General features: G+C 36.1%; 1 protein-coding gene across 8 annotated transcripts in view; it reads right to left on the bottom strand.

Annotated features, from left to right (window-relative positions):
- tai (basic helix-loop-helix family member taiman) overlaps positions 1-23,083 on the bottom strand; it is a 301,547-nt gene that overhangs the window by 1,076 nt on the left and 277,388 nt on the right. For 7 of the 8 annotated variants that reach the window (XM_083122707.1, XM_083122705.1, XM_083122709.1 and 4 more), the window contains 2 exons: positions 13,365-13,553; positions 8,220-8,329 (listed from right to left, as the gene is read on the bottom strand). In XM_083122707.1, coding sequence (XP_082978833.1) covers positions 8,220-8,329; positions 13,365-13,553 — 299 coding nt within the window. The remainder of the gene's footprint in view (positions 1-8,219; positions 8,330-13,364; positions 13,554-23,083) is intronic. The other variant, XM_083122710.1, reaches the window with a different exon arrangement.

The following is a 23,083-nucleotide window of genomic DNA, read 5'->3' as shown; positions in this document are numbered from 1 at the left end:
GTACAAATTTGTTACAACGGAGACTTTGGAAAAGGTCTGCTCCTAACGAACATTAACAAAGCTAAAATAAAACATGGGTAACACCATATGGAACTTTAAACACCTGGAATAAAAGTTATTATCTGTGTTAGTATTTCAACATGTGACAATTTATAATTATCATAAACTGTCAATGCATGTTATTCTATAACTAGTTATTACTATATTATAAAAGAATTAAGGCAATGGGTCATTTTCAAATTATAAGAACATTATTATAACAAACAACTGTATCAATGCATACTTTTTCTTACTGAGAGAGAGGGTGTAACATGTTTGTTCACATATGTAATGTGTTTCCATTTATTTGTTCCTGTTTGTGTGCTTGGTGTAAAGTGCCAAATAACCGTATCAGTTAATGCCAGGATTCAATACAACACTTACACAATTTTATTATTTTAAGATTTACAATAGGTGAAGAAAAGTATATGCCCTCTCTACAAAGTAAGCCCTTGTATAAAAATCTGCATTTATAGCACAATGTCGGATTTTGCATTTAATACTTTTTTAATGCTTATTAATACGTAAAATTTCAAAATCTGTTATTAGTAGTATTAGTGTGTGTGAGTGAGTGTGAGAGAGTGAGTGAGTGAGTGAGTGAGTGAGTGAGTGAGTGAGTGAGAGAGAGAGAGAGAGAGATAGATATGAAGTATTTGCACATTCAATATTTGGACGTGTGTTATAAAATACTAGGCATGGAACAATGTAAATTTTGAATTCATACTGGAAAAATGTATTATTCAAATTTACCCATCTGACATTAAAGGGCTAACATTCGTGGAGGAGCCTGTATGGTTAATTCACCTCTTGTTCTAAGTTTTCAGAATTTTAACTCTGAACAAAAAACCAAATGTAAAGAAATTTACTTTGAAAAACCACAGTACACAAATCATCAGATTGGTACAATTATCAATTTTACTGATATATCCACATTCACTGATGGATAACCAATTACAAAAATACCATATATACTTGAATACATTTTTTAGAGTAATTTAAGGTATCATTGACTTTGAAACCTGATTTCTTCTTTTTAACAAAAATTCTGAATTTGAAGGAGTTCAAGTTCAGAATTTTTGTTAAAAAGAAGAAATCAGGAGTTATGTTAGTACTTGATCATCAGTTGAACGAACGCCAAAAAAAAAAAAAAAAAAACTTTCAATCATGAAATATACAGAGTTGTTAATGCTTTTTTTGAAAACAAAATTTAAACAAACTGGAATATTGAAACATCATTTGTATATTTCATTTATGCAAGTGCTTCTCTTACAGCTGACATGCATTTCATTTGTGTATACATATTTTAGAATGTATCAGCATTTAGGGTTTCGCATTATTATTGAAACAAACCAAAAGGCACTGATGGACAATTTGATGTTTTTAAACCCATGCTGTTAAGTAGCAATACGAGATTTACTGATACATTCTTTTTCACATGGTTCATTCATCTCCTTAATTAATGTATGTAATTAGGTGAATGCCCTGGGTCATGCTTTGAAAAAGAAGCTTCACAAAAACACCATACATTAACAGGGTGTCGACCAAAATTATAAAATCCAAAATTGACTTTTTCATGCCCTATTCTTTGTTTTTCTTAACCTTTATTTATTCGGCCCCTACTTAGATGTGTCTGGAAATTAGTAATTAAGAAAAATATTTATTTGATGAAAACCCCTACGAAAAGGCCAGTTAAGATGAAAACTGAAGCTGTATTTAACAAGAGAATTACACCTGCTTTATCACATGGACTGCATTTGGCAGATTAGAGAGGTTCTCTGGCATCTGGACTCAAGAGCCAGTACAATCTTATGTGGGGCTTGTGGTGTCATCCCTATACATTTGTGATGTCCCTTCATCCATCTTAACACCATTCATCCTCACCTTCGCAATTAGCCAAAGGGGCAGAAAAGTAAAATAAACTAAATCAGTCAGTCATTATGAGAGCAAAAGTTCTTGACCACAAGTGTAATTTCTTAGTTTTCATGACTGGTAGACACCCTGATTAATGATTCAAAAACAGTAACAAAATGTCACAATTTTACACCAAATTAAAGGCTGGAGATAGAAATATCAGATTGATAAAACTATAGTTTTTTTTTTTTTTTACCATAAACTTCCATGCACATAATTTTACACCTTTGATTTTTCTGTAAATCTCCACTAACTTTGTGTAAATACTGCCATTTTGCATATATTTTTGTTGTATATAAATTAGGGATGGGACCGATTAATCGGTACTCTATCGGTATCAGCCGATATAGGCATATCGGTAAAATTACCGATCTGATATATCGATAAATATCTGATAATTTAGTGCAAAATTCTGCAGTTTCGTTGTAATTTTTATGGATTATCTCCATTCCCTAATTTCTAAAAAAGGGAATGTCTAAATATGCAATTTCTTTTTGACTGCAGTCACCTTGAAACACACATTTATTAAGGAGGTCAATGAACCTTTCAGGTTCTTCAAGGACCATATCCAACTGCATCGGTAAATTTTATATCGTTACTTTATCGGTATCGGCCAAAAATTACATATCGGCCCATCCCTAATATAAATAGAGGAGCAATTTCTATACCTTGGTTCGGTGAAGTAGATGTCAAAATATACATTTTCATTTTGTAATTAAATTGTTAAATAATTGCAGTCACTTGTTTGAATTTGTTTTTAAGTCCACTTTATGCATAGAAAGGTTCATCAGGACTGGACCTACAGTTTAAAGTGGGATCCCAACCATGTACCTCCACTGGGTATCAATCCAGGACCCATTAATTACAAGACAACAATGTTACCAATATGCCATCGAGGAGGATGAAGTCATATGGTTACATACAGCGTGAGCATAAAAACACTCCCTGATTTCAAGATGTCATAAAATTAATAGTTAATTGAATATATTGATACAATTTATATCCAAAGCTCAGTTAACTCAAACAATTTTCATATCCTTCTTTTCTGACTCGCTAGTTATGACTTTGGCAGCTAGAGGGCAGTGACATCGAAAATGGTGTTCACCCTGCAGCAAAGAAGCTGGTGCGTGTTAGAACTTGCCAAAACATGCAGTGTTGTGAGAGTGCAGCCTGCATTTAAAAGGAATTTTGATGTTGATCCACCAACACACAAATCCATTTTGAAGTTGCATAAAACATTTGTGTAGAAAGGATGCATTTGCGATCAAAGAAAATAGCATTCTGTCCGACCGTCCGTCTCTGAGGAAATTGTAGAGCGTGTGCCAGAAGTCTTTGTATGCAGCCCGAGGAAGTCAACACGTCAAGCTAAAAGGCAGTTGCAGGTGCCACTAACAACCGTAAGGCAACTTTTACAGAATTGTTTGCAGTTTTACCCATACTGGCTGAAATTGGTTATATCCACAAGACAAGGTAAAGCGACGTGGCTTTTGCGAGACTATCCACACTTTTCTGACAAAGATAATTTTTTAGTGATTAGGCGACCTTCCACTTGAGTGGAAAAGTGAACAAGCATAATGTTAGGATCTGGGGAAGCTAGCATCCGCATGCCACTCTTGATGTGGAATGTGACTCACACAAGGTGAATGTTTTTTGAGCAGTGTCTGTGTGTCAAGTGTACGGTCCGTTCTTCTTCAGGGAGCCAACAATCACAGGTGAAAGCTACTTAACAATGCTACGTGACTGGTTAATTCCTCAACTTGCTGTAGAAAGAGGTGACTACATTTTAACCCCCACACTGGCATCAATCTGTACACAGGTTTCTGAACAACAACCTTTACACCGATGGATAAGACAAGCTGGACCCTGAGATCAAAATCTATGCACGTGGCCTCCACGATCACAGGATATGCCAGTTTGTGACTTTTTCCTTTGGGGGTTCGTGAATGACCAGGTCCATGTACCTCCACTACCCACAACCCTGAATGATCTTCAGGAACGTATCAGTGCAGCTGTCAACTTCATCACACCGGATACGCTTGAGAAGGTGTGGTTGGAGATGGATTACCGTCTCTGTAACAGGTGGCGTGCACATTGAGTGCTTGTAATTCCAGTGAACACCACCAAAAACTTTATGAGTTTATGCAACTAGTGTGAACATTTCCGCAGAATATTGCTTTTGGTATTAAAGTTATACCTTTAAAACCAGGGACTGTTTTTGTGCTCACCCTGTATATTAAGTATGAAGTGAATGAACCAGTAAGTTACTCATATGTAGAATATTTGCAATTATACATTGGATTGGTAGAATATCAGCTATGAATGTCACTATTGCAGTGAAATTTGTGATAATTTCTCTAATATTTTTATAGATAGCCATTTGCTTGATGCAAAATTCAAACATGTTGTTGAATTTGGTGGTCTATTAATTTCAGTAGTCACCACTCCTTCAGGATCTTATACTACTCCTTGACGAGCTTCTGTGGTGTATAGTTTTGCAACATGCTGCTAGGTGTTGCTCCTGTAGCAGCTGGAACCAGGGAATAGTAGACTGTAGTAGCAGTCAACAGGACACCCTAGCACCATGGCACAAAAATATACACAAGAGAAGCTCGCCAATCAATAGTATAAGATCCTGGGAGGATGGTGGCAGTGACCACGGAAATTAACACAAACGAAAAAAACAGTTTTGCTGTATATTAATAATATTTATATATTAGGGAACCCACATTTTCGCAAAACAAGTTCCTGCTCTTTTTTGTGCTTTCCAGACAATTCTGCCATGCTTTACCTTCCTAGTAACAAAGTTTAAGTGTTAATACTGCACTTGCTATTAAGGATATTCATTCAGCAGTGTTCAAAATAAATGAACAAAACTATGTTAGAAAAACATTTTTATGTAGAATATATCCTGCCAAGAAGCTGGTTCAGGAATTTATTTTTATTTCCAAATATTAGCAAGTGCAGGTCAGTGGGAATCCTGATACTGTGTTGGTTTTAAAAAAAAATCCATCCCAACGTACTTCAAGTGAACAATAGCAGTGGGCTTAAATACAATATGCCAAATTAAAAATGACACCAGTTGAAATCAATTGTTGTGCATGTCACTGCTGAGAACACTAAGAGAAAATCTCAAACAAAGTGCCTGCTCTAACTCTAGTGTGAAGACATCAATATCAGATTTTCCAGGACAACTTTTTAAAAAAAAATATAGAAAAAAAAGTCCTGAAAGTAATTTTTCAAAATTCTTTGAAAGGTTTCAAGAAATGAAATTATCATAATTTTATTCGTACACTGTCAGACATTTGTTTTATCATTTGCTACATTTCCTTGCAGATAGAATTAGAGGTCTCATTTTGATATTATTATATGTATGTGTGATTTTTTTGTAGCACAACTGTTAGCCCAAAAATGCAAAATGGGCAGTTTTATTCAGTAGTGAATTCGGAACTCTATAAATACAAGTTACTTATACAAGGTTCTTTCAAAAAGTAACAACAAATTGATAGTACAACCTCTGACAAAGTTCGGTGAATGATCCTGAATATCGGAAGTAGACTAATTCTTAATGAAACCTACCTTACTGTCCTTCGAAGTAGTCCCCTCCCATGGCTATGCACCGTTGAGAACGGCTGTACATGTCCTGGAAACCTTTAGAAAAGTCTTCTTTCGGGATGGTGTTCAAGACCCTTGTCACGTTCCATGGATGTCCGGAATATCCTCAAATCTCTGACCTTTCAAAGCGATTTTGAGGCATGGGAAGAGAAAGAAATCTGGAGGATTCAGATCCAAATTTCTTCAATGCATTGCTACAGAGGATGAGAGCTGGTGTGTGAGGTACGAACCTGAAACAAAATGCCAAAGCATGGAATGGCGTTCTCCTGCATCACCCCGTCGGAAGAAGGCCAAGGCGGAAAAATTGTTGTTCCCTCCGGCAGGAATTCCTTGTTGATCGTGCCATCACTGTCATAGAAAGTGATAAGCATCGTCTTGATGCGTGATTTTTCTGCCTTGGCCTTCTTCCGACGAGGTGATGCAGGAGAACGCCATTCCATGCTTTGGCATTTCGTTTCAGGGTCGTACCTCAGACACTAGCTCTCATCCTCTGTAGCAATGCATTGCAAGAAATTTGGATCTGAATCCTCCAGATTTCTTTCTCTTCCCACGCCTCAAAATCGCTTTGAAAGGTGTCAGATTTGAGGATATTCCGGACATCCAACGGAACGTGACTAGGGTCTTGAACACCATCCCGAAAGAAGACTTTTCTAAGGTTTCCAGGACATGTACAGCCGTTCTCAACGGTGCATAGCCATGGGAGGGGACTACTTCGAAGGACAGTAAGGTAGGTTTCATTACGAATTAGTCTACTTTCGATATTCAGGATCATTCACCGAACTTTATTGTCAGATGCTGTATTTCAAGGAATTAACACACTGGCATTTCAAACTTTTATGCAAGAAAGATGCCTTCTTAGACAAGGGGTTGGGCACTGCACCACAGAGGACCAGCAGGCAGCATCAAATTTTTGTGGTCAGAGGATGGGATACCTTATGAAATTCATAGAAGAATGCTGCAACACAATGGCAGGTCTGATAACAGGAGAGTGTAGATGCATTTCAAAATGGGCAACATTACTGGACACTCCCAACATGGACATCACCTGGATTGTACTGATGCCATTATTCACAGAAACAAGGCATTACTTTAAGAGTTCTCTTAGATTTCAAATCTTACATCATCCTTCATACAGCCCTTATCTTGTTACCTCTGATTATCATGTGTTTGTACTCCTACATTATGCTTTGAGAGGATGGAGATTTGGTAGCAATGGTGAGGTCAAAGAAGCACCTTTTTTTTCTTTTAAATGAATAACGAAGTTGTTGTAACAGTGTGAGAAATGTGTTGAAAAGAAGGGTGATTATAAAAATGATATGCAAAAAGTACATCAAGAAAATCAATTTTTTGTTACTTCTTGAAGGACACTCCTAAATAGATGGGACAGATTAATATATGTTTTATTGGTACAAACTGGCATCAGTGTATCGGTAAAATTCAGATCTGTTAATTCCTAGTATCTGCTGTTTTATATGACCTTGGTACTGCAAATTAACATTAATTCCAGGCCAGTAAAATGTAGAAGTGCTGTACTGGAAAAATGTTGTAAATGAAGGTGTGCATGTACAGTAATGGACACTTCTGGATTGTAACAATGACTGTCTTGCAATGTAATTGTTAATAACAATGACTGTCTTCCAACGTAATTGTTAAAAAGCAGAAGTGTTCATGACTGTACACCCTTCACGGACAAAATATCATTGGATTATTTTGTACTTGTACTCAAGAATATAAATTCATATTTATATTTATTTAATAGGTAGTAGCAATCTTAACACTCCATATACACACTGAGTTTTCTACCATCGCATAAGTTCTATACACGTGGAAGCCACACCACCTCACACAGTCTCCGAGGAATTACAATCCAAGTAAACATGCCACTCTTGTAGTTTCAAATTTGCATTAACACAGTGTATGCAACAGATAAATGTTACCACTTGCATAAAATAACAACTATTCCGTGTTACCACCTTCTGATTCTGGTGGCTCCTTGCCATCATCCACAATGCTTTTCCATGATATGGAGGACAACTATTGCTAGTTTTAAGTTTTTGTTTGAAGTCTACTTTGTGCACAGACAGATTAATAGGGACAGGACCTACTGTTTAAAGTTCGATCCAAACTACTTTATGCCTCCAATGGTTACCGAACCTGGGGACTCCTTGATTACAAGGTGACAACATTACCACTATGCCATTGGGGAGGTCAATTTATCGATAGCGTATCACTGCTTCAATGTATGAAAAAAAGACAGACAAACATGTCCAGTTGTTTTGTGTTAGTGGAACAATGGTACACTATGGATAGATTTTATCTGTGCCATAGGCTGAAATAGGGAATCACTGATATCAGTACATGATCAAAGTAGTACTTTGTTTTTGCAAGTACTACAACTGTATCATTTACATCACTGTTCTACCACTCTAGCTTAGTCACAATGATCATAGAAACAACCAAGATTTGAATCTAGGACACTTAGTTTTATAGCATGCTACGATAACATTCTGCCACAGAAACTGGCACTTTTCTATGCGTAACATGGAACTTTCATTATTTTATGCAAGACTGTACCCGCACCATGATTATGTTACCAATTTGAAAATGACCCAACAGATGAAGTGAATGCTATGAAAAAAACACTGCCAGTGCCTTACCCTGGAGGAAGAGGAGGAGAGCCCCTGTTGTGGAGAGGGCAAGGTGACCTGTGAACCTGATCCCATATCTGACCCAAGGTTACCCCAAAGTTTCGGGCTATCACTGGTACCTGGATAGGCCAACAACACAAAAGATGAAGAAATGTTTTAGCTATTTATACAGAACACACAATATAAAACAAGTCTTTTGTCTTGGCTTCATTTTTCAAACGCAGCTTTCGCAAGAGTCCTCTTCCCCAAATTTCGAAAGTTCTACATTCTCTTTTGACAAGAAATAGTAATTTTTTTTTGCTAGAACACATGCATGCTATATTCCTTTTACAATCAATACATGACAACCAAGAAAGCATACGCCCCAGTCTACAACATGTACAAACACCAGTGATTAATTCAACATGCATGTCTATCAAAAGATATAATTTATTCAAATATTTTCTGTATCATACAGTTTCACTTTTTTTTTAATTTCCGAAAATGAAACCAAGATTATTACACAAAGAAGACAGTAAAATATAAGGAAGATAAACAAGTAACTTTCTCTAACAACTACAGACATGAACACACATATTTTCCTTTTGAAAATTCACAAAATTACAAGATTCGCAGATCGCAATGTAATGTACAGAGAATATACACTTTATACAAGTTTCCTACTGTTACTAAAAGAATCAACGAAGTATCTGAAACATAAAATTTATGAACATAATAGAGCAAATGAGCAAGAAAAATTACCCGACAGATGATGTATCAAGCTAAAAGGAAGACTACTGCATGTACGACTACCATACTTACATCTTTATCATCACCTCCACTAGCTACAAGGGGGAATATTTTATTCAGTCTCCATGCATGTAAGCATCACAACTGTCTAGTTCTACTGGCGACCAGCAGTGCTATTATGCTGGACAGTGTTTGATAAATTTCAACAATCATGGTGGAAGTTACTGATGTATTTTAGAAATTTTAAACACTTGTCATATATAGTGGTAGACTCTCCTAATTTACCATTTCTTATTAGTTGGTTTATGTTAAGTGATGTATAAATTTGCATATAAATCTTGGAAGGATCTATACTTCACAATATTAAATGCATGCATGTAACAAAAAAATGGTTGAATATTGCCATAAGATACAAGCTATTAATAGAAATATTGGATTGGTAAAATTACTGGCAATTTTTTACTAATAAAACGATATGTCAATATCAGCAGACACTGTAGGGGAGCTGATTAATTTGTCCTATTCCCAATATTTTGTTTCTTATAAAGTGAATGCAACAATAATGCTTGTGTGATATTGTTCATATCTTACAGTTTGCAAACATGTCAAATTTTGTTATGCTTAACCTTCCATCACCCACACCCTCGTAGCAGCACAAAAGTCCAGTGTGTGGCATACCCTATCAAAACCAAAGTTATTTACATGAATTATTGATGCAAAGCCAATGTTATATTACATTACTTATTGGAAATCAGGAGAAATATATATGGACGCAAACATGTCCATTTCGAAAATTTTTATTAGCTATTAATGGAAATAAACTAAAAAGTGAGAGAAAGTATCTCAAGCAATAACTGAAAAGACTCTTGAAGCAAATTTATCAAAACATTATTCTAAAAATAATTAAAACTTTGATATATGATGTAGGAACTAAAAAAAGAACTCTCCATTCACAAAATTTTAGGGATGGGACCAATTAATCGGTATCGGCCGATATAGGCATATCGGTGTATCGGTAAAATTACCGATTATTTTACCGATCCGATATATCGATAATATATGATAATTTAGTGCAAAATTCTGCCATTTTGTTGTAATTTTTATGGATAATCTCCGTGCCCTACTTTCGAAAAAAATAAATGTCTAAATATGCAACTCCTTTTGCACTGCAGTCACCTTGAAGCGCACATTTATTAAGGAGGTCAATGAACCTTTCAGGTTCTTCAAGGACCATTTCTAATTTTATATCGGATCGGTAGAATATCGGTTATCGGTATCGGTAAATTTTATATCGTTACTTTATCAGCCAAAATTTCATATCGGCCCATCGCTACAAAATTTTCAAAGTATTTCAAAACAAATTGAAATCATACAACTTATATGGACTTACAAAGGAACTATTTGTTCCAAAATTCTGTCAAAATGTTACAGACTCGCAGAAAGAGCAGTCAAATATATGAAACACAACTCAAAGAAACTTTCTAAATACTTTTAAAATGTTCAATTTTCAATATTTCTCTTCTGCTTTTACAAGATCTACGTAAAAAGGACATACTGACTCACTGAATGTTGTCACTTTTCAATATTGTTATTTTGACAACTCTTGACATTTTGTATAGGTTTTGTTATGGTTTCCGCATACCAATAATTTGCATTCCTTTTTTGGTATTTTTCCCTCCACATTTATGGCTGGGAAAATATGGTGGAAAACAGTTCCCACGTGAGGACTGGTCACTTCAGAGGCATGTAAGCAACTGAAAAAATGCCTGAATGCCTGTTATCTTTTCATGCAAATAATTCAAAATTTTTTAAAAAAAAAACCGAGCTGACTCTTGGGTTATGGAGGGTTAAATACGTCACAGCACGCATATTATATAACAATAAAAATATAATAGCTCATTTTTGAAGCTTAACAAGTACAATAAATTTATAAAATATATTTTATGTCTACAAAATATGGGCCACCAGATGGATTGACATAGTTAATTTCAAGGACAAATGTTTTAAATGCCACTGTCTAATTTAAAAATATTAATATGGATCCATGCAAAACCACGAGTTCAAAAAACTAAAATCTTGTTTAAAAAACTTTTAAGAGGCCTCTTTCTACGGGTTTCAACATATGAAGCACAAAGGTATTTCGTCAGTAATGCAATATAATTACTAAAGCTGTGTTTGCATGTATTTATATAAAAGTGTGCTGCTTCATTTTACACCTTTACTAAAACAGAATGTCAATGAACTACGAGTATTACTGGACCAGTTTTTAATGTTGAGTTGGTGTTTTAAGTCCACTTTATGCACAGTAAGGCTAATCGGGACTGGACCTACAGTTTAAAGTGGGATCCAAACCACTATGTGCCTCCACCAGGTATCGAACCCGGGATCCCTTGATTACAAGGCAACAACGCTACCACTGCGCCATCGCGGAGGTCTCAGTTTTTAATGTTCTATATGAGAACTTCCTTTTGAGGACTGAAGCAATAAAATTTTCCCTTTCCAGTTTAATTTCAATAAAGTGCTCCCTCCTATATAACTTTCATAACTTTGACTTGTATTCTAAACAAACTCAAAAGAATTAAGATAAAAGCATAGAAGAGAATGACATGGTGGAAAATGTGTCTTTCCCTGTAACATGTTGTACTATTGTGCTCCTTCATTCATTCAATCTTTTTCTCTTCCTTTCTCTCTCTCACACACATACGCACACAATTTCTAGGTACCCAAACCATGCTGCATTATTATATGTATTACTATTTACACATACGCATTTGCACCCTCCATTCACATATAGCAGAAACCTATATACTTTCACACAGGGAAAGGCAGCTGGTAGTTTTTCTTCTTTTGCTGTTTGCATTTCATTTGGTATTAGCTTACTGGTGTACTCTTTGAAAACCAACTCTCCACTCTCTCCACATTTTTTTAAATGACTACTACTATACTACAAGCTAAATCTGCAGTATTTTGGGTTATTGGACATTCATATTGCAAACTGTATATATACTCATAAAATTAACTTCAACCTACATCAGCAAATTCTTTAAGGAGAAACCAGTATAATTAAAAAAAAAAAAAATTAAAGCTTAGTTCACATACATGTTACTGGGCAACTTTAAAAACGATGAATCATTCACATTCAAACACTTTCTTCTGCAAACATACTTCATAACATAATGATATTCTCTTAGGTTATCAGGCAAGCAACTGCTTTCAAGAACAACCACCATACATGTACTGAAGGGCAATGGGAAGGATCACCTCATTTCTTGCATATGCGTCTATTTCTGGGACAAGAAATCAGTCTAAAGTGTCTACCTGGAAATACTTAAAAGCAGTACATGCGAATGACAGACTGCTATATTCCGTCAATGTGTGATCCTTCGCCAAGTACGAAAATTCGAAAATGATTTTACATGACTTGTAGGCTGCCAAACCCATGAGAAGGTATCAACATTGAAATGATAATGGAGATATTGACCGATGCAGGCAAAGCAGACCTTTGTGGGCTAGGACATGGCAAGCAGCTTTTCACTGGGTGCTGCATAGCAAGTTTCTACTGTTTCTGTCATGCGGATTTCTAAACTTGAGGCCACAAATACTTCTTAGTGGCTCTGATTGATCATGATGATGGGTCTAAATCAAAATTTGGGGTCCCCACAGGTAAAAACTAGGACTGCTTACATCAAGGGCAGAAAAGCTATTTGATTACACAGAAACACTGGCTGATGGTAATATAATCCATGCATAAATTATAGAGAACAAATGCTTATTTAGTAATTTTAAAAACATTAAATGCAATTTTCTTTCAAGACTCATGAAAAATAAAATGAGAACAATTGAAGATGTGACTATACTATTTGTAGAAATCTTGAATAATCATCATAATTCTTATTATCCATATTAGGGATCAAATTTTAACTAGTAACGATAAAATTTTCGATACCAATAACTGATATTCAAGATACACATAAAATTTAAAAAATTCCCCGAATATTCCATTAATCTCCTTAATCGTGCATATATCATGCATACAATGGTTCTTACATTGGAAAAAGCAATTGCATATTTAAAAATATACAAACCAGGCTATTTTACTTTTTACAAAACACCTTAATATTCATCAAAATAATAAAATGACTGAATTTTGCAGCCTACAGGCTATAGTTAGAAATATTGAATTGGTAATTTTACTGATTCTTGTGCCTATATTGGTTATACAGGTTAAACTGCTGCATCTCAAATGTAACTAAATTGATTGGTGACATCCACTGCTCTTCAGTCCATGAAAACTAGTGACGATTCTAGAGATAATCTTGGAGCACTTCGTCCCTACACACAGGGCCATGCATCAAAGCACACAGTTCACAAGCATCTGCATGTAAACAACATTTACTCCATATTCAACTTTCTTCTGTTACATACCAGAAGTGGGCAATTCGAGTGAAAGTCCCAGAGCATCGAGATCAGCAGGATTCACCTGTCCGGGATTTAGCTGCCGTGAACCCTGCCCCGTTGGTTGGCCCTGGGGACCCTGTTGGCTCTGCTGTGACCTCGCACCCACAACAGCTCTCAATTCCTGCCGTACGTACTCTGAAGGCATGCCATTCCCACCTACGGAAGCATACGCAGATTAGTTCAACATTCGTTACGTAACAATGTATCGCATGAATGCAAAAAATAAGTGAAAAACTTTATGTCTGCATGCAGCAAGTGCATCTATTAAATCTTTCAAAAATGCTGTCTGGTCAGTGTGTTTCTAGCAATAAATGTCAGCATAGCAGGTTACAGCTGTGCACAAGCATAGAAGCAAATCAATACAATTTCCCCAGAATGCAACAAAATATAGCAAGTGATCCTTGTATCACTAAATAACTTTTAGCCCAAACACTTCTAAAGCTATTTCCACCACAAGTTACCAAAATGTGAAGGCTGAGAGGAACCACATTCCCAAATATTTGACTCAAAGGTTACTATTCCTATTTTGGTTATTTTACACCACTTCTTAACCACCTGGATTAATCATAATGAGAAGGATGAAAGATGCTCACGAAATTGTGATGGGGAAAACAATGGATCTCTCGCTTCGTAGTGCATTACGGTGATCACTCAGTCATTAGGGCCAACTCGAATACTACATTATGATGCAGTCAGAAGCCATGATGTGTTATAATTAACCATATGAAATTGATTGTTCCTGATTTTGTATTTTAAGCTTACAACCTCTATAACAATAATGCATACTACTTTGTCCATTAATAGGGTGATGAAAACTGAACAAAAGAGAACACTGATTTCATTTTATGTACAATCTCAAATTTGATACAATGTTGTCTTAATTCAACTAGCATTGTTCATGTGAGAAAAATAGTGCAATTTAGGCTTGGATTCTCAATGACTGTCCAGCAAAATTAGAAATGGGTTTGCTGCTCTGTAATAACAATCATCGCATAAAATAAGAATTTACACGCCTTATTACTTTGAACTGCAATTCATTTACTTCAGATTATAAGATAGCTTAGATGCTTATCATTGTTTTTGAAAATGCTGTGTATTGTTGTAAGTGTGTATAAAAACTCTTACACAGAGAGTAGAAATTTACTATTACTGAGCCACGCTTGTCCATTTGATAGATCATCTGACTGCAGGTTTGATTCCTGGGGTGAGATATCACAGACAATGGGAATTTTTCAGACAATGTCCCTGTATAAAGCAGATCTGGGACTGACCCAGCCTCTGTAATTGATGGGCACCTGGTGGTGGTGTAAAGATGGCTGGAGCATGGTGCTGGGATTTGGAATGTGTGAGGCCCTACCTTCCCCTCCACCCAATGTGTCTTTATGACACAGTGCATAACTTTGATCTTTAGCAACAAAACCCAAATAATGGGCAACATATGCAAAGTTGTATTTCAGTAAAGGGTAAAAAAAATTGTGAGCATTTCAGCACATTTCAATGAGTGAATTTAAAGCATTGAACTGTTATACAGTGGTTCATTGATTTGTTTCTTTCAATGACATGATCAGTATTGAAGGCTCAGTGAGTGGTTGATGGTATGTGAAACATTCTCACTTCAGTGAACCAGGGCAGTGTTTTGGACACAAGAACAACAGAAACGAAGTAGTTGCATATAAATTCAACAAGAAAATGTTTATAGCAATAGCTTATTATTATAATGGACTGAAAGTCGTCGCCACCTTGTAATCAATAGATCCTGGGTTCAATACCCAGTGGAGGTAAATTGCACAGTGGATCCAGTCCTGATTAGGCTATCTGTGCATAAAGTAGATTTAAAACAAATTAAAGTCACGTATGGAGAAGTCCCATTCATAATCATTAGATTTTAAGCCAAAACATTTTCACTGAGCCCGAGCCTCTGGGGCTGCAGCATGTCGAACACAACCTCTAATGCCAAGAGATCCCTAACACTATATATATAAATCTAATGAATCCTTCACAACTAAATGCATCTTTCACATATATTAGGATGGAATGGATCCACACGATCTGTATAAGCCAATATAGGCTTATTGATGTAATAGTAAAAATTGATATTTTTTACTGATCTAATATTACCATAGTCTGTAATTTAGTGAAAAATTCTGCCATTTTATATATTTTTTGTGAGAATAAAAGTGTAAGGAAGATAGAGCATGAACCCTGTAGACCAACGCAAACTTTAAATATATTTTTTCACCTGATATATTTGTACTATAATTTAGAGATACACTAATAGAAATTTTGACTGATACAAATCAAGTACTGCATAAAATTCATTGGGGATGGGACAAATAAATTTGTTCTTTATCCATACTGGCTGATAATAAAATCCAATGAAGTTGCGACAATAAAACAGTACATTACATATACATGATGCATTACAATTATAAATGAGCAAATACCATTTTAATCTGATACCCATGCAGATGTGAATACCCTTAGGTTCCCACAGATGCAGATGTTTGAAAATCATAATTAAAAGTGAAATTTTCGACCATTTTGTCCTGGAGAAAGGGGATGGTGCTGATCACCTCCAAAATGGCAGAGATATGCCCTATATATGCCTCAATTAGTGGTGCAATAGTGTATGGAGAACTTTATCTTTTTCTCACACCAGAATATTAAAATACGGGAGACGTAATCGCAAAATCCAGTTTTCCATGCACTACTATAGCAACATAAATGGAAACTTTGAAATGTCCATTGCCTCCAGGATAATTAGAACCTGTGTCGGTATCGGCTTTTTTTATTTTTCACTCACTGGTAGGTCTGATGAAACTGACAAAGTTGTGTCGTCATGAACCATTGTCACATTACGAAAATTTGCTGCATATGGTTACAAAATTTACTATTAGTAAAATGAAAATGCATATTTGAGAAATGTTCCTCCCTTAAAAATTGTGTGAATGTTTAGGAATTTACTATTAACTATAGCTCAACTGTTAGCACATTCTGGAAATACATGAAATAACTGTCCTATATTGGATTTTACCTTATGAAACGAACTGTGTATTTAGCCATTAAGTTTACACGTCAGAAACAAAAAAAAATGGTTTATTTTTACATTAAATTACAGTATTTACAGAAATATTGGAATGGTAAAATTTAGGGTTGATCCAATACCACTTTAAATAGATACTGATACTAAAAAAAGTGTTAACAATTCAAAGTAGTTCAGAGCATTAATAAATTGTAATAAAAAATATATCATTGGAACTACATCATAGCAATCTATAGTGGGATCGTGAACAAAATAACCTATGCTGAGCTACAAATTGGTAATATTGCAGTCATTATGGTGTGGTGTGTCCATGTGCAGGGACACAAGTTGTACGTAATGATTATAATGATAATGGTAATGAGTGGCCCAAACTGAACAGATGGAGGGGGAAGATGCACAAAGGCTTCTTGCCAGAGGCTCTTTTGTTTGTTGTCCCTTTATACCAGGGTTTTTCTTTAAATTATTGATTATTTAACACAATATGATCATTTCACCTTTGACGCCAGAGCCTCGCACACATATCTAGTTTCTCCGGATGGGAGCTTTGCAAGCACGTGCTTTCAAACTTGATGCGATATAAAAAAAAATGTAGCTCGAGAACTAATTGTTGAGGAGAGGTGAAAGCTGTGGCCAAATGTTGTTTGAAGTGTATGGTGAATAATGGTGTACACTTTGAGAATTGATTGATTTGCTTTATTTTACTTTGCTTCTTGTGCCACTTTTGGCTAATTTGCAAAGATGGGAATGAGTGATGATATTGATGAATGGACACTCACAAACATTCATGCCCAGGCCAGGATTCGAACCCGGGACCCCTGGCATCGAAGCGTGATGTGCTAACCACTCTGCCACACTTTGAGAAGTTTGACTAGCTATATCGATGTTTGTATGCTTTAAGTTGTATTAGGTTAGGTAAGTTAGATTACCGAAGTGAGCAACTTGCAATTTTGAGGTAGCAACTTATGTTGTACCCTGCATATAATTGTGATTTATTGTCGAATTGGTTTATCTTACTTGGCTGAAAGCAAAGATGAGGGTGAATGATAATATGATTAAACTAATGAAGGGACACTCGCAAAAAACACCCATGCTGAGGCCAGCATTTGAGCCTAGGATCTCGGGTGTCATGGCATGATGTGCTAACCACTCCGCCACAGAGGTCGACAGTTCAGGGTGGCTACTCTAGGACATTGATAAAATTCAAGTATAATTCCCAGTTTTCAAGGTGAACTATCCAAAAATTCAAGGGTACAAGCAGATCTTTTCTCTATTTCAGCCTTACGTATTACCTCCTCTCATCGCCCACGTACACACAGTCACACACCCAAATATATTAATATAAAAGGGTCTGTGCGATTCCAATTTATCCAAAAATTCTAATTCAATTCAATTAAACTGTACATATATTTATTTAATTTAAGGGGCGGATTTTACATTTGCCATTTCACATATTCAGACTCGAAATACATTTACAAACAAGTCACAAATGTTACGGGATGTACAAATCTACAAAAAATTGTTAATTGTACAAGAATTTCAAACTCAAATTTACCTATCAACTTCAAGATATCTTGCAATATTTCATCTGTGAGATAGATTGTTCTTCAAAGGAGACTAACAAAATAAATGAATTGAGAGAATTCAGTTTTATTTTCCACGCAGCTTTCTTTTCTTTTCCTCCCTCGGTAAAAAATGAAAAACCTGCCTAAGGGCATTAATAAATATGTATAAATTCAATGGGATTTGGATTAATAAAATTTGCCATTTTTCACATCTACGGAGAAAAATTCACGTAGAATTCACACATAATTCCCGGAGGCAATAATTCACGCACAATTCCTGGAATTCAAGGAATTCCCGATGAGTAGCCACCCTGTAGTTGTCATTTTTGACATAAAATTCTACCTTTATGAATAATTCCAACAACATGACAACCTCCAAAATGATAAATGAAGGTTCACTGTTATCTACTGATTAATCTGTTCCATGCCGGATACAAAACTATAATTATCAATGAAGTCAGTTTAATTGTAGATAATTGCTTCCAAAGCACTGATATGGTTGTGTCAGCTGATACTAATAGATTATTCAATTGTGTGTTCCCATCTGCATATATAGACATATAGCCTATTGGTTCATCAATAAAATTGCAGTAATTTTTCTTATATTTCTATGAATAGCCAGCCTGTAATTTAGTAAAAAATTTTGCCATTGTATTATTTTTAATGTTCATAAAGGTATCATTTATATATGAAGTAAATTATGGTAGGCTGTTAAAAACTCACGCACATTTGTTTGTTAGACAAGCCTGTCTCCCGACCTGATGAGTGCCGTACCAATATTCTTGACTACATTGAGAAGTAGTTTATGGTGTAGAGATTCAGATGGTAAAAAATGTCTGACAAATGTATGCATGGTCTCTTTCTTAATAGGCTACTATAACTTACTTCCTGAATGCCCTTGTACTTTGGTTTTGTAATCTAAATACAGGAAAACCTCGTTAATACGAAGTACCCTTTAATCCGAAGTTCTTCCCATTCCCCAGCCGATAAGATAGGATTTATAATGTATTTCAGTACGGATAAATCGAAATACGGATAATTTTTAATACGAAGTTGTTTACAAGACCCTTCCGCAAAACTGGTTTCGCTTAATTCGAAGTAGACACCTGCGTAAGTCGACAAGAGAAGATCGAATGTGGAGAGAGCTTGGACGTTATTTTAACTTGACCTTGACATGTTTCCTTGTCCTAAGAGCTGCTGACAACTCGAGGGAAGCAGCCCGAAATGCCCGCTGGACATTGACATTCTTTGTCAATGTGCATGGGAGGTCAAGCTCTTTCCCCGCTGAATGCGCCACCTTGGAAATATTCACCAGTGCCAGATGAGAAATGCAAGATAAGATCGCACGAATGTTCCAAAATACAAGACGCTTGGCGCCTGGAAGTCTCACCAATCTGTCTAGCTCTGAGCTCGAGATACAGCAATTTCCCGTGAGCGAGCAACTTTTGGCCTGGTAGCAGACAACTTCCGGTAACCACTTTCATTAAAAGCGTGTTCTTTGTGCCCTGTAGACCTTCATAAAAAAAGGGAAACTGTTACAGATAATCAAAGCCGCATGGGCCAACTAAAGATCGTCAACCCGCTTAATGCGTTGTCATCTAGGTTTCCCGCAAAAGTTGACATCGATCTTACGTATGTTGCAACTCCAGTTTCCGGCTTCATACGTTTCCAAACTGTGCCGGTCATAAAATTTGCCAAAACAGTGTTTTGTTGTCTGAGTGACTTCTCCCCTTTATCTATCAGCAAACGTTGGGGGGGGGGGGGGGGGGTCCGTTGCTAAGTGTTTCGGCCACGATATTCTTGCTCGTGTGCGCACACCGGCTCCTTTGGCGTCTAATAAAAAGGAAACAGTTCTGAAAACCTTCTTTAAAACGAACAAAAACCGCATGATAAGTAAAAGAAAAGTGACCCCCTTCCTTTTCCTACAACAGCTCATTATCCGCCACTGGTGTGCATGGTAATGTGATTTTTCACACTGCTGATAGAAGTTCGGTCTTCGACAACTGCCTTATCTTTAAAATGCCGATGATTTCCCTTCTGCCACCTGCTGCTCTAACTTCCAGCCGGTCTCATTGTGTTTACCCTGCAGCTGGCGCCAGTGTTTAGTCTAGCGTCTGGAAAGCTCTCGCTTGCTGATAACTGCAATGACTCATCCAGTGGGAAGGAATAAGCTTCATTGCTTCATTGTTTTGAATCTCCCAAAGCCATATAATCCCCGCTTTTCTTCAGAACCATTAGCGTGCTGCTGTTAAAAAAAAAACCGCAATGCTCAATGTAGGAATACGAGAGGAAAAGTTTTGGCGGAACGAGTGTTTGACCTCCAGAATACTCCTGAATCCTATAATAAATTGTCGATTAATCTGAATAATACGCAAGTTTCAAGTTTCGTAAAACTTGTTTTTAGTTCATTTTTTACTGCTGAACTAAGCGGGACTAAATATACAGTTTAAAGTGGGATCCAAACCAGAGTGATTATCGAGTGCAGCACTGTTTAATGTGTCCTAGGATACACATTGGGTGCAAACATCGCAAGTTGTGTGTTTACTTTTTCAGAGTTGATTACAATGCAAGTTGAGGAAGAGTTTGGACTGCTCCCTGAAAAAGGGGAGGGGGGCGAATATGAAGTTAACTGAAGCAAAGAATACGTGACTTTTTTTTACGATGTGTTTTAGACAGCCGAACCAGAATGAAATTTACAGGCCCGATTTTTTTGTTTTGTTTTGTGCCAGGGAAAGGTTGTGTTCTCTCCCAAGAGAATCTTCTCTTACCAGTTAATCCTGTAACGGACAATGTTCTAGTACATAAAATCCAATATTCATTCTGTTTGATTATCTCCCGTCTCTTGCTCGCGTGTGACTACTGTCAAGACCCACTTCTTGCAATAAACGAGATTGTTTTCTTTTCCGTAGGTCTCCGTGCAAACGGGTTTCTTATGAACTAAGAATTTCGTGGAAGAGCAACAACTTTGCACAATTAAAAGAAAATACAGTTTTTTATAAGACTTTTTGCCACAACATGCATCCCGTGCATAACCGGTTGTATAACTAGGCAGGATAAATGGTGTTAACCGACTCCTTGTAATCTTTGTGTCCGCGTTAAGCTACGTGTTCTCATTTTGTGTAACATTTTTTACACTTCCTTTAAAACGTACAATATTATTATATAGTACATATAAAGCTTATTTTCTGAGCTACCACCAAGTATAAAATATCCTTTGTGGGGCTAATTTATACTCTACTTTATTTACACCTGAAAACAGGCGCCATCTTGAAGAGTTTGGGTAACTCGAAGTCGTTTAATACGAAGTTGACATTTTTTGGTCCCTTGAACTTCGTATTAACGAGGTTTTCCTGTAATTGTTCTTCATGGAACATTTTACAAGGAGAAATCTTTTGTCCTGTAAAGTATATTTTTGTTCATTCCTACGACACGGGATTAACAATTGTTCTTGATACAAAGCACCACATCCCCTATAGGGAAAACTAACCTCAATGCAAATATTGTTAACGAGAAATTTGAAATTAGCCATGCTTCGTCTTGAGAGGAATATAGAACAAGTTATTTCACACTGCTCAATGTGATTATATAGGAAAAAATGGCTCCCCTCAGGTAGCATGCACAGCCACATTATTATGTTCATATTTCATGTTAATGGCATCAATCAAAATTGCAGCATTAATGAAGTCTTAAAAACAAAACATGCAGGATATTTCAATTTTCAAATATGCATGACAATCTCTTTGCTATAGTTTCACACCTTTAACCATTTTATACTGATATTCTACTACACCAATTACTTTAAGAATTATTTTAACCCGCTATGCTGACAATGCTTTTTTTCTTGCAGAAGACAAATTTTTTTTTAGTGATAAATTACTGCTTCTATGACTGAATTGCATTCTACCCTGAAAACTTGACAGCAAATTTCTTTGAGAATTTAAAATTTAAAACTAAAAATTAAACCTAAATATATAAATTTTGTACACAGAACTACACAATACATTTATCAACTTCCTTCCTATAACCATTATCTGACCACAACATATATTACAACAATGACTATGTTTGTCAAAATACAAATCTAACCTTAACCATCTACATAAATTTACACAATTTACACTAATACTCTCTCACATGTAGCTTTCCTAACACTTTTTTTTTATAAAAAAATTAAATACATAATTTCCTACAAAGTAAGACAATTCACAAATGTCAAAAGCACATGTAAACTATATCACAAACCCATTTATACCAGAACCATTGACATAAAACAAACAATGTGTGCTACCCGTAAGCAAAGGACAGCAATACTGCTGCCTGCGACATATTTTCATCCCATATATGCAACAGATAAGAACATGTGGAGTATGGAAGCTAAAAGCAAGTGCATCGTGATCAGAAATAATAAACCCACAAGTTAGTTAAGTTCGTAATGTTAAGGCTCTCATGCCAAAACCTCGTGTGAATGGAAGGGAGAGAGAAGGGAAGCGGAAGATTACATAAAAAAAAGCTAAAATTCGTGAGAAGAAGTCATTGCATGTCTGCATGTTTTAACAGTCAACACAAACATGTGTTTCACACTAATGCATACGAAGCCAATATTACCAATCTGTGAGTGCTACAACAGTGAGCAGAACTGTAAAAAATTTGTGAAGTTAATGAATGTTGTTCAGTTGTTTTATTTCATAGTAGCTGTTAATAATAAACAGAGTTTGGATTCAGAGGCATCTGCACAGTGATTTGGATCCTACCTTAAACCTGTCCGAACTAGCGTATCTGGGTATAAAACAAACTTTGGGGATGCAAGCAGCCCAGGCTCAATCCTCACTATTGTGAGGACACTTTGGAAGTTGCTGCAAGCCTGTTAATAGTATCTGAATGTACTGAATCACATTACCAAAGAAAATATGGTTTTGAAGGACCCTGGTTTAATTAATGCATACTGCTACCTATCTTTGATCCCACAAGCTGACTTTAACACTGATAGAATGAATATAGCAAATTTATTTTTGAATCAGTACGAACATACGTAATTGAAGGCAATGGGCTCAAGGCCCTATGAAATATCCTAAACCCACAAA

The sequence above is a fragment of the Lepisma saccharinum genome, chromosome 5, assembly GCF_977018435.1.
Source record: "Lepisma saccharinum chromosome 5, izLepSacc3.1, whole genome shotgun sequence".
NCBI lineage: Eukaryota > Metazoa > Arthropoda > Insecta > Zygentoma > Lepismatidae > Lepisma > Lepisma saccharinum.
Note: the sequence above shows the minus strand (reverse complement) of the source record. Positions and strands in the feature narration are given on the sequence as shown.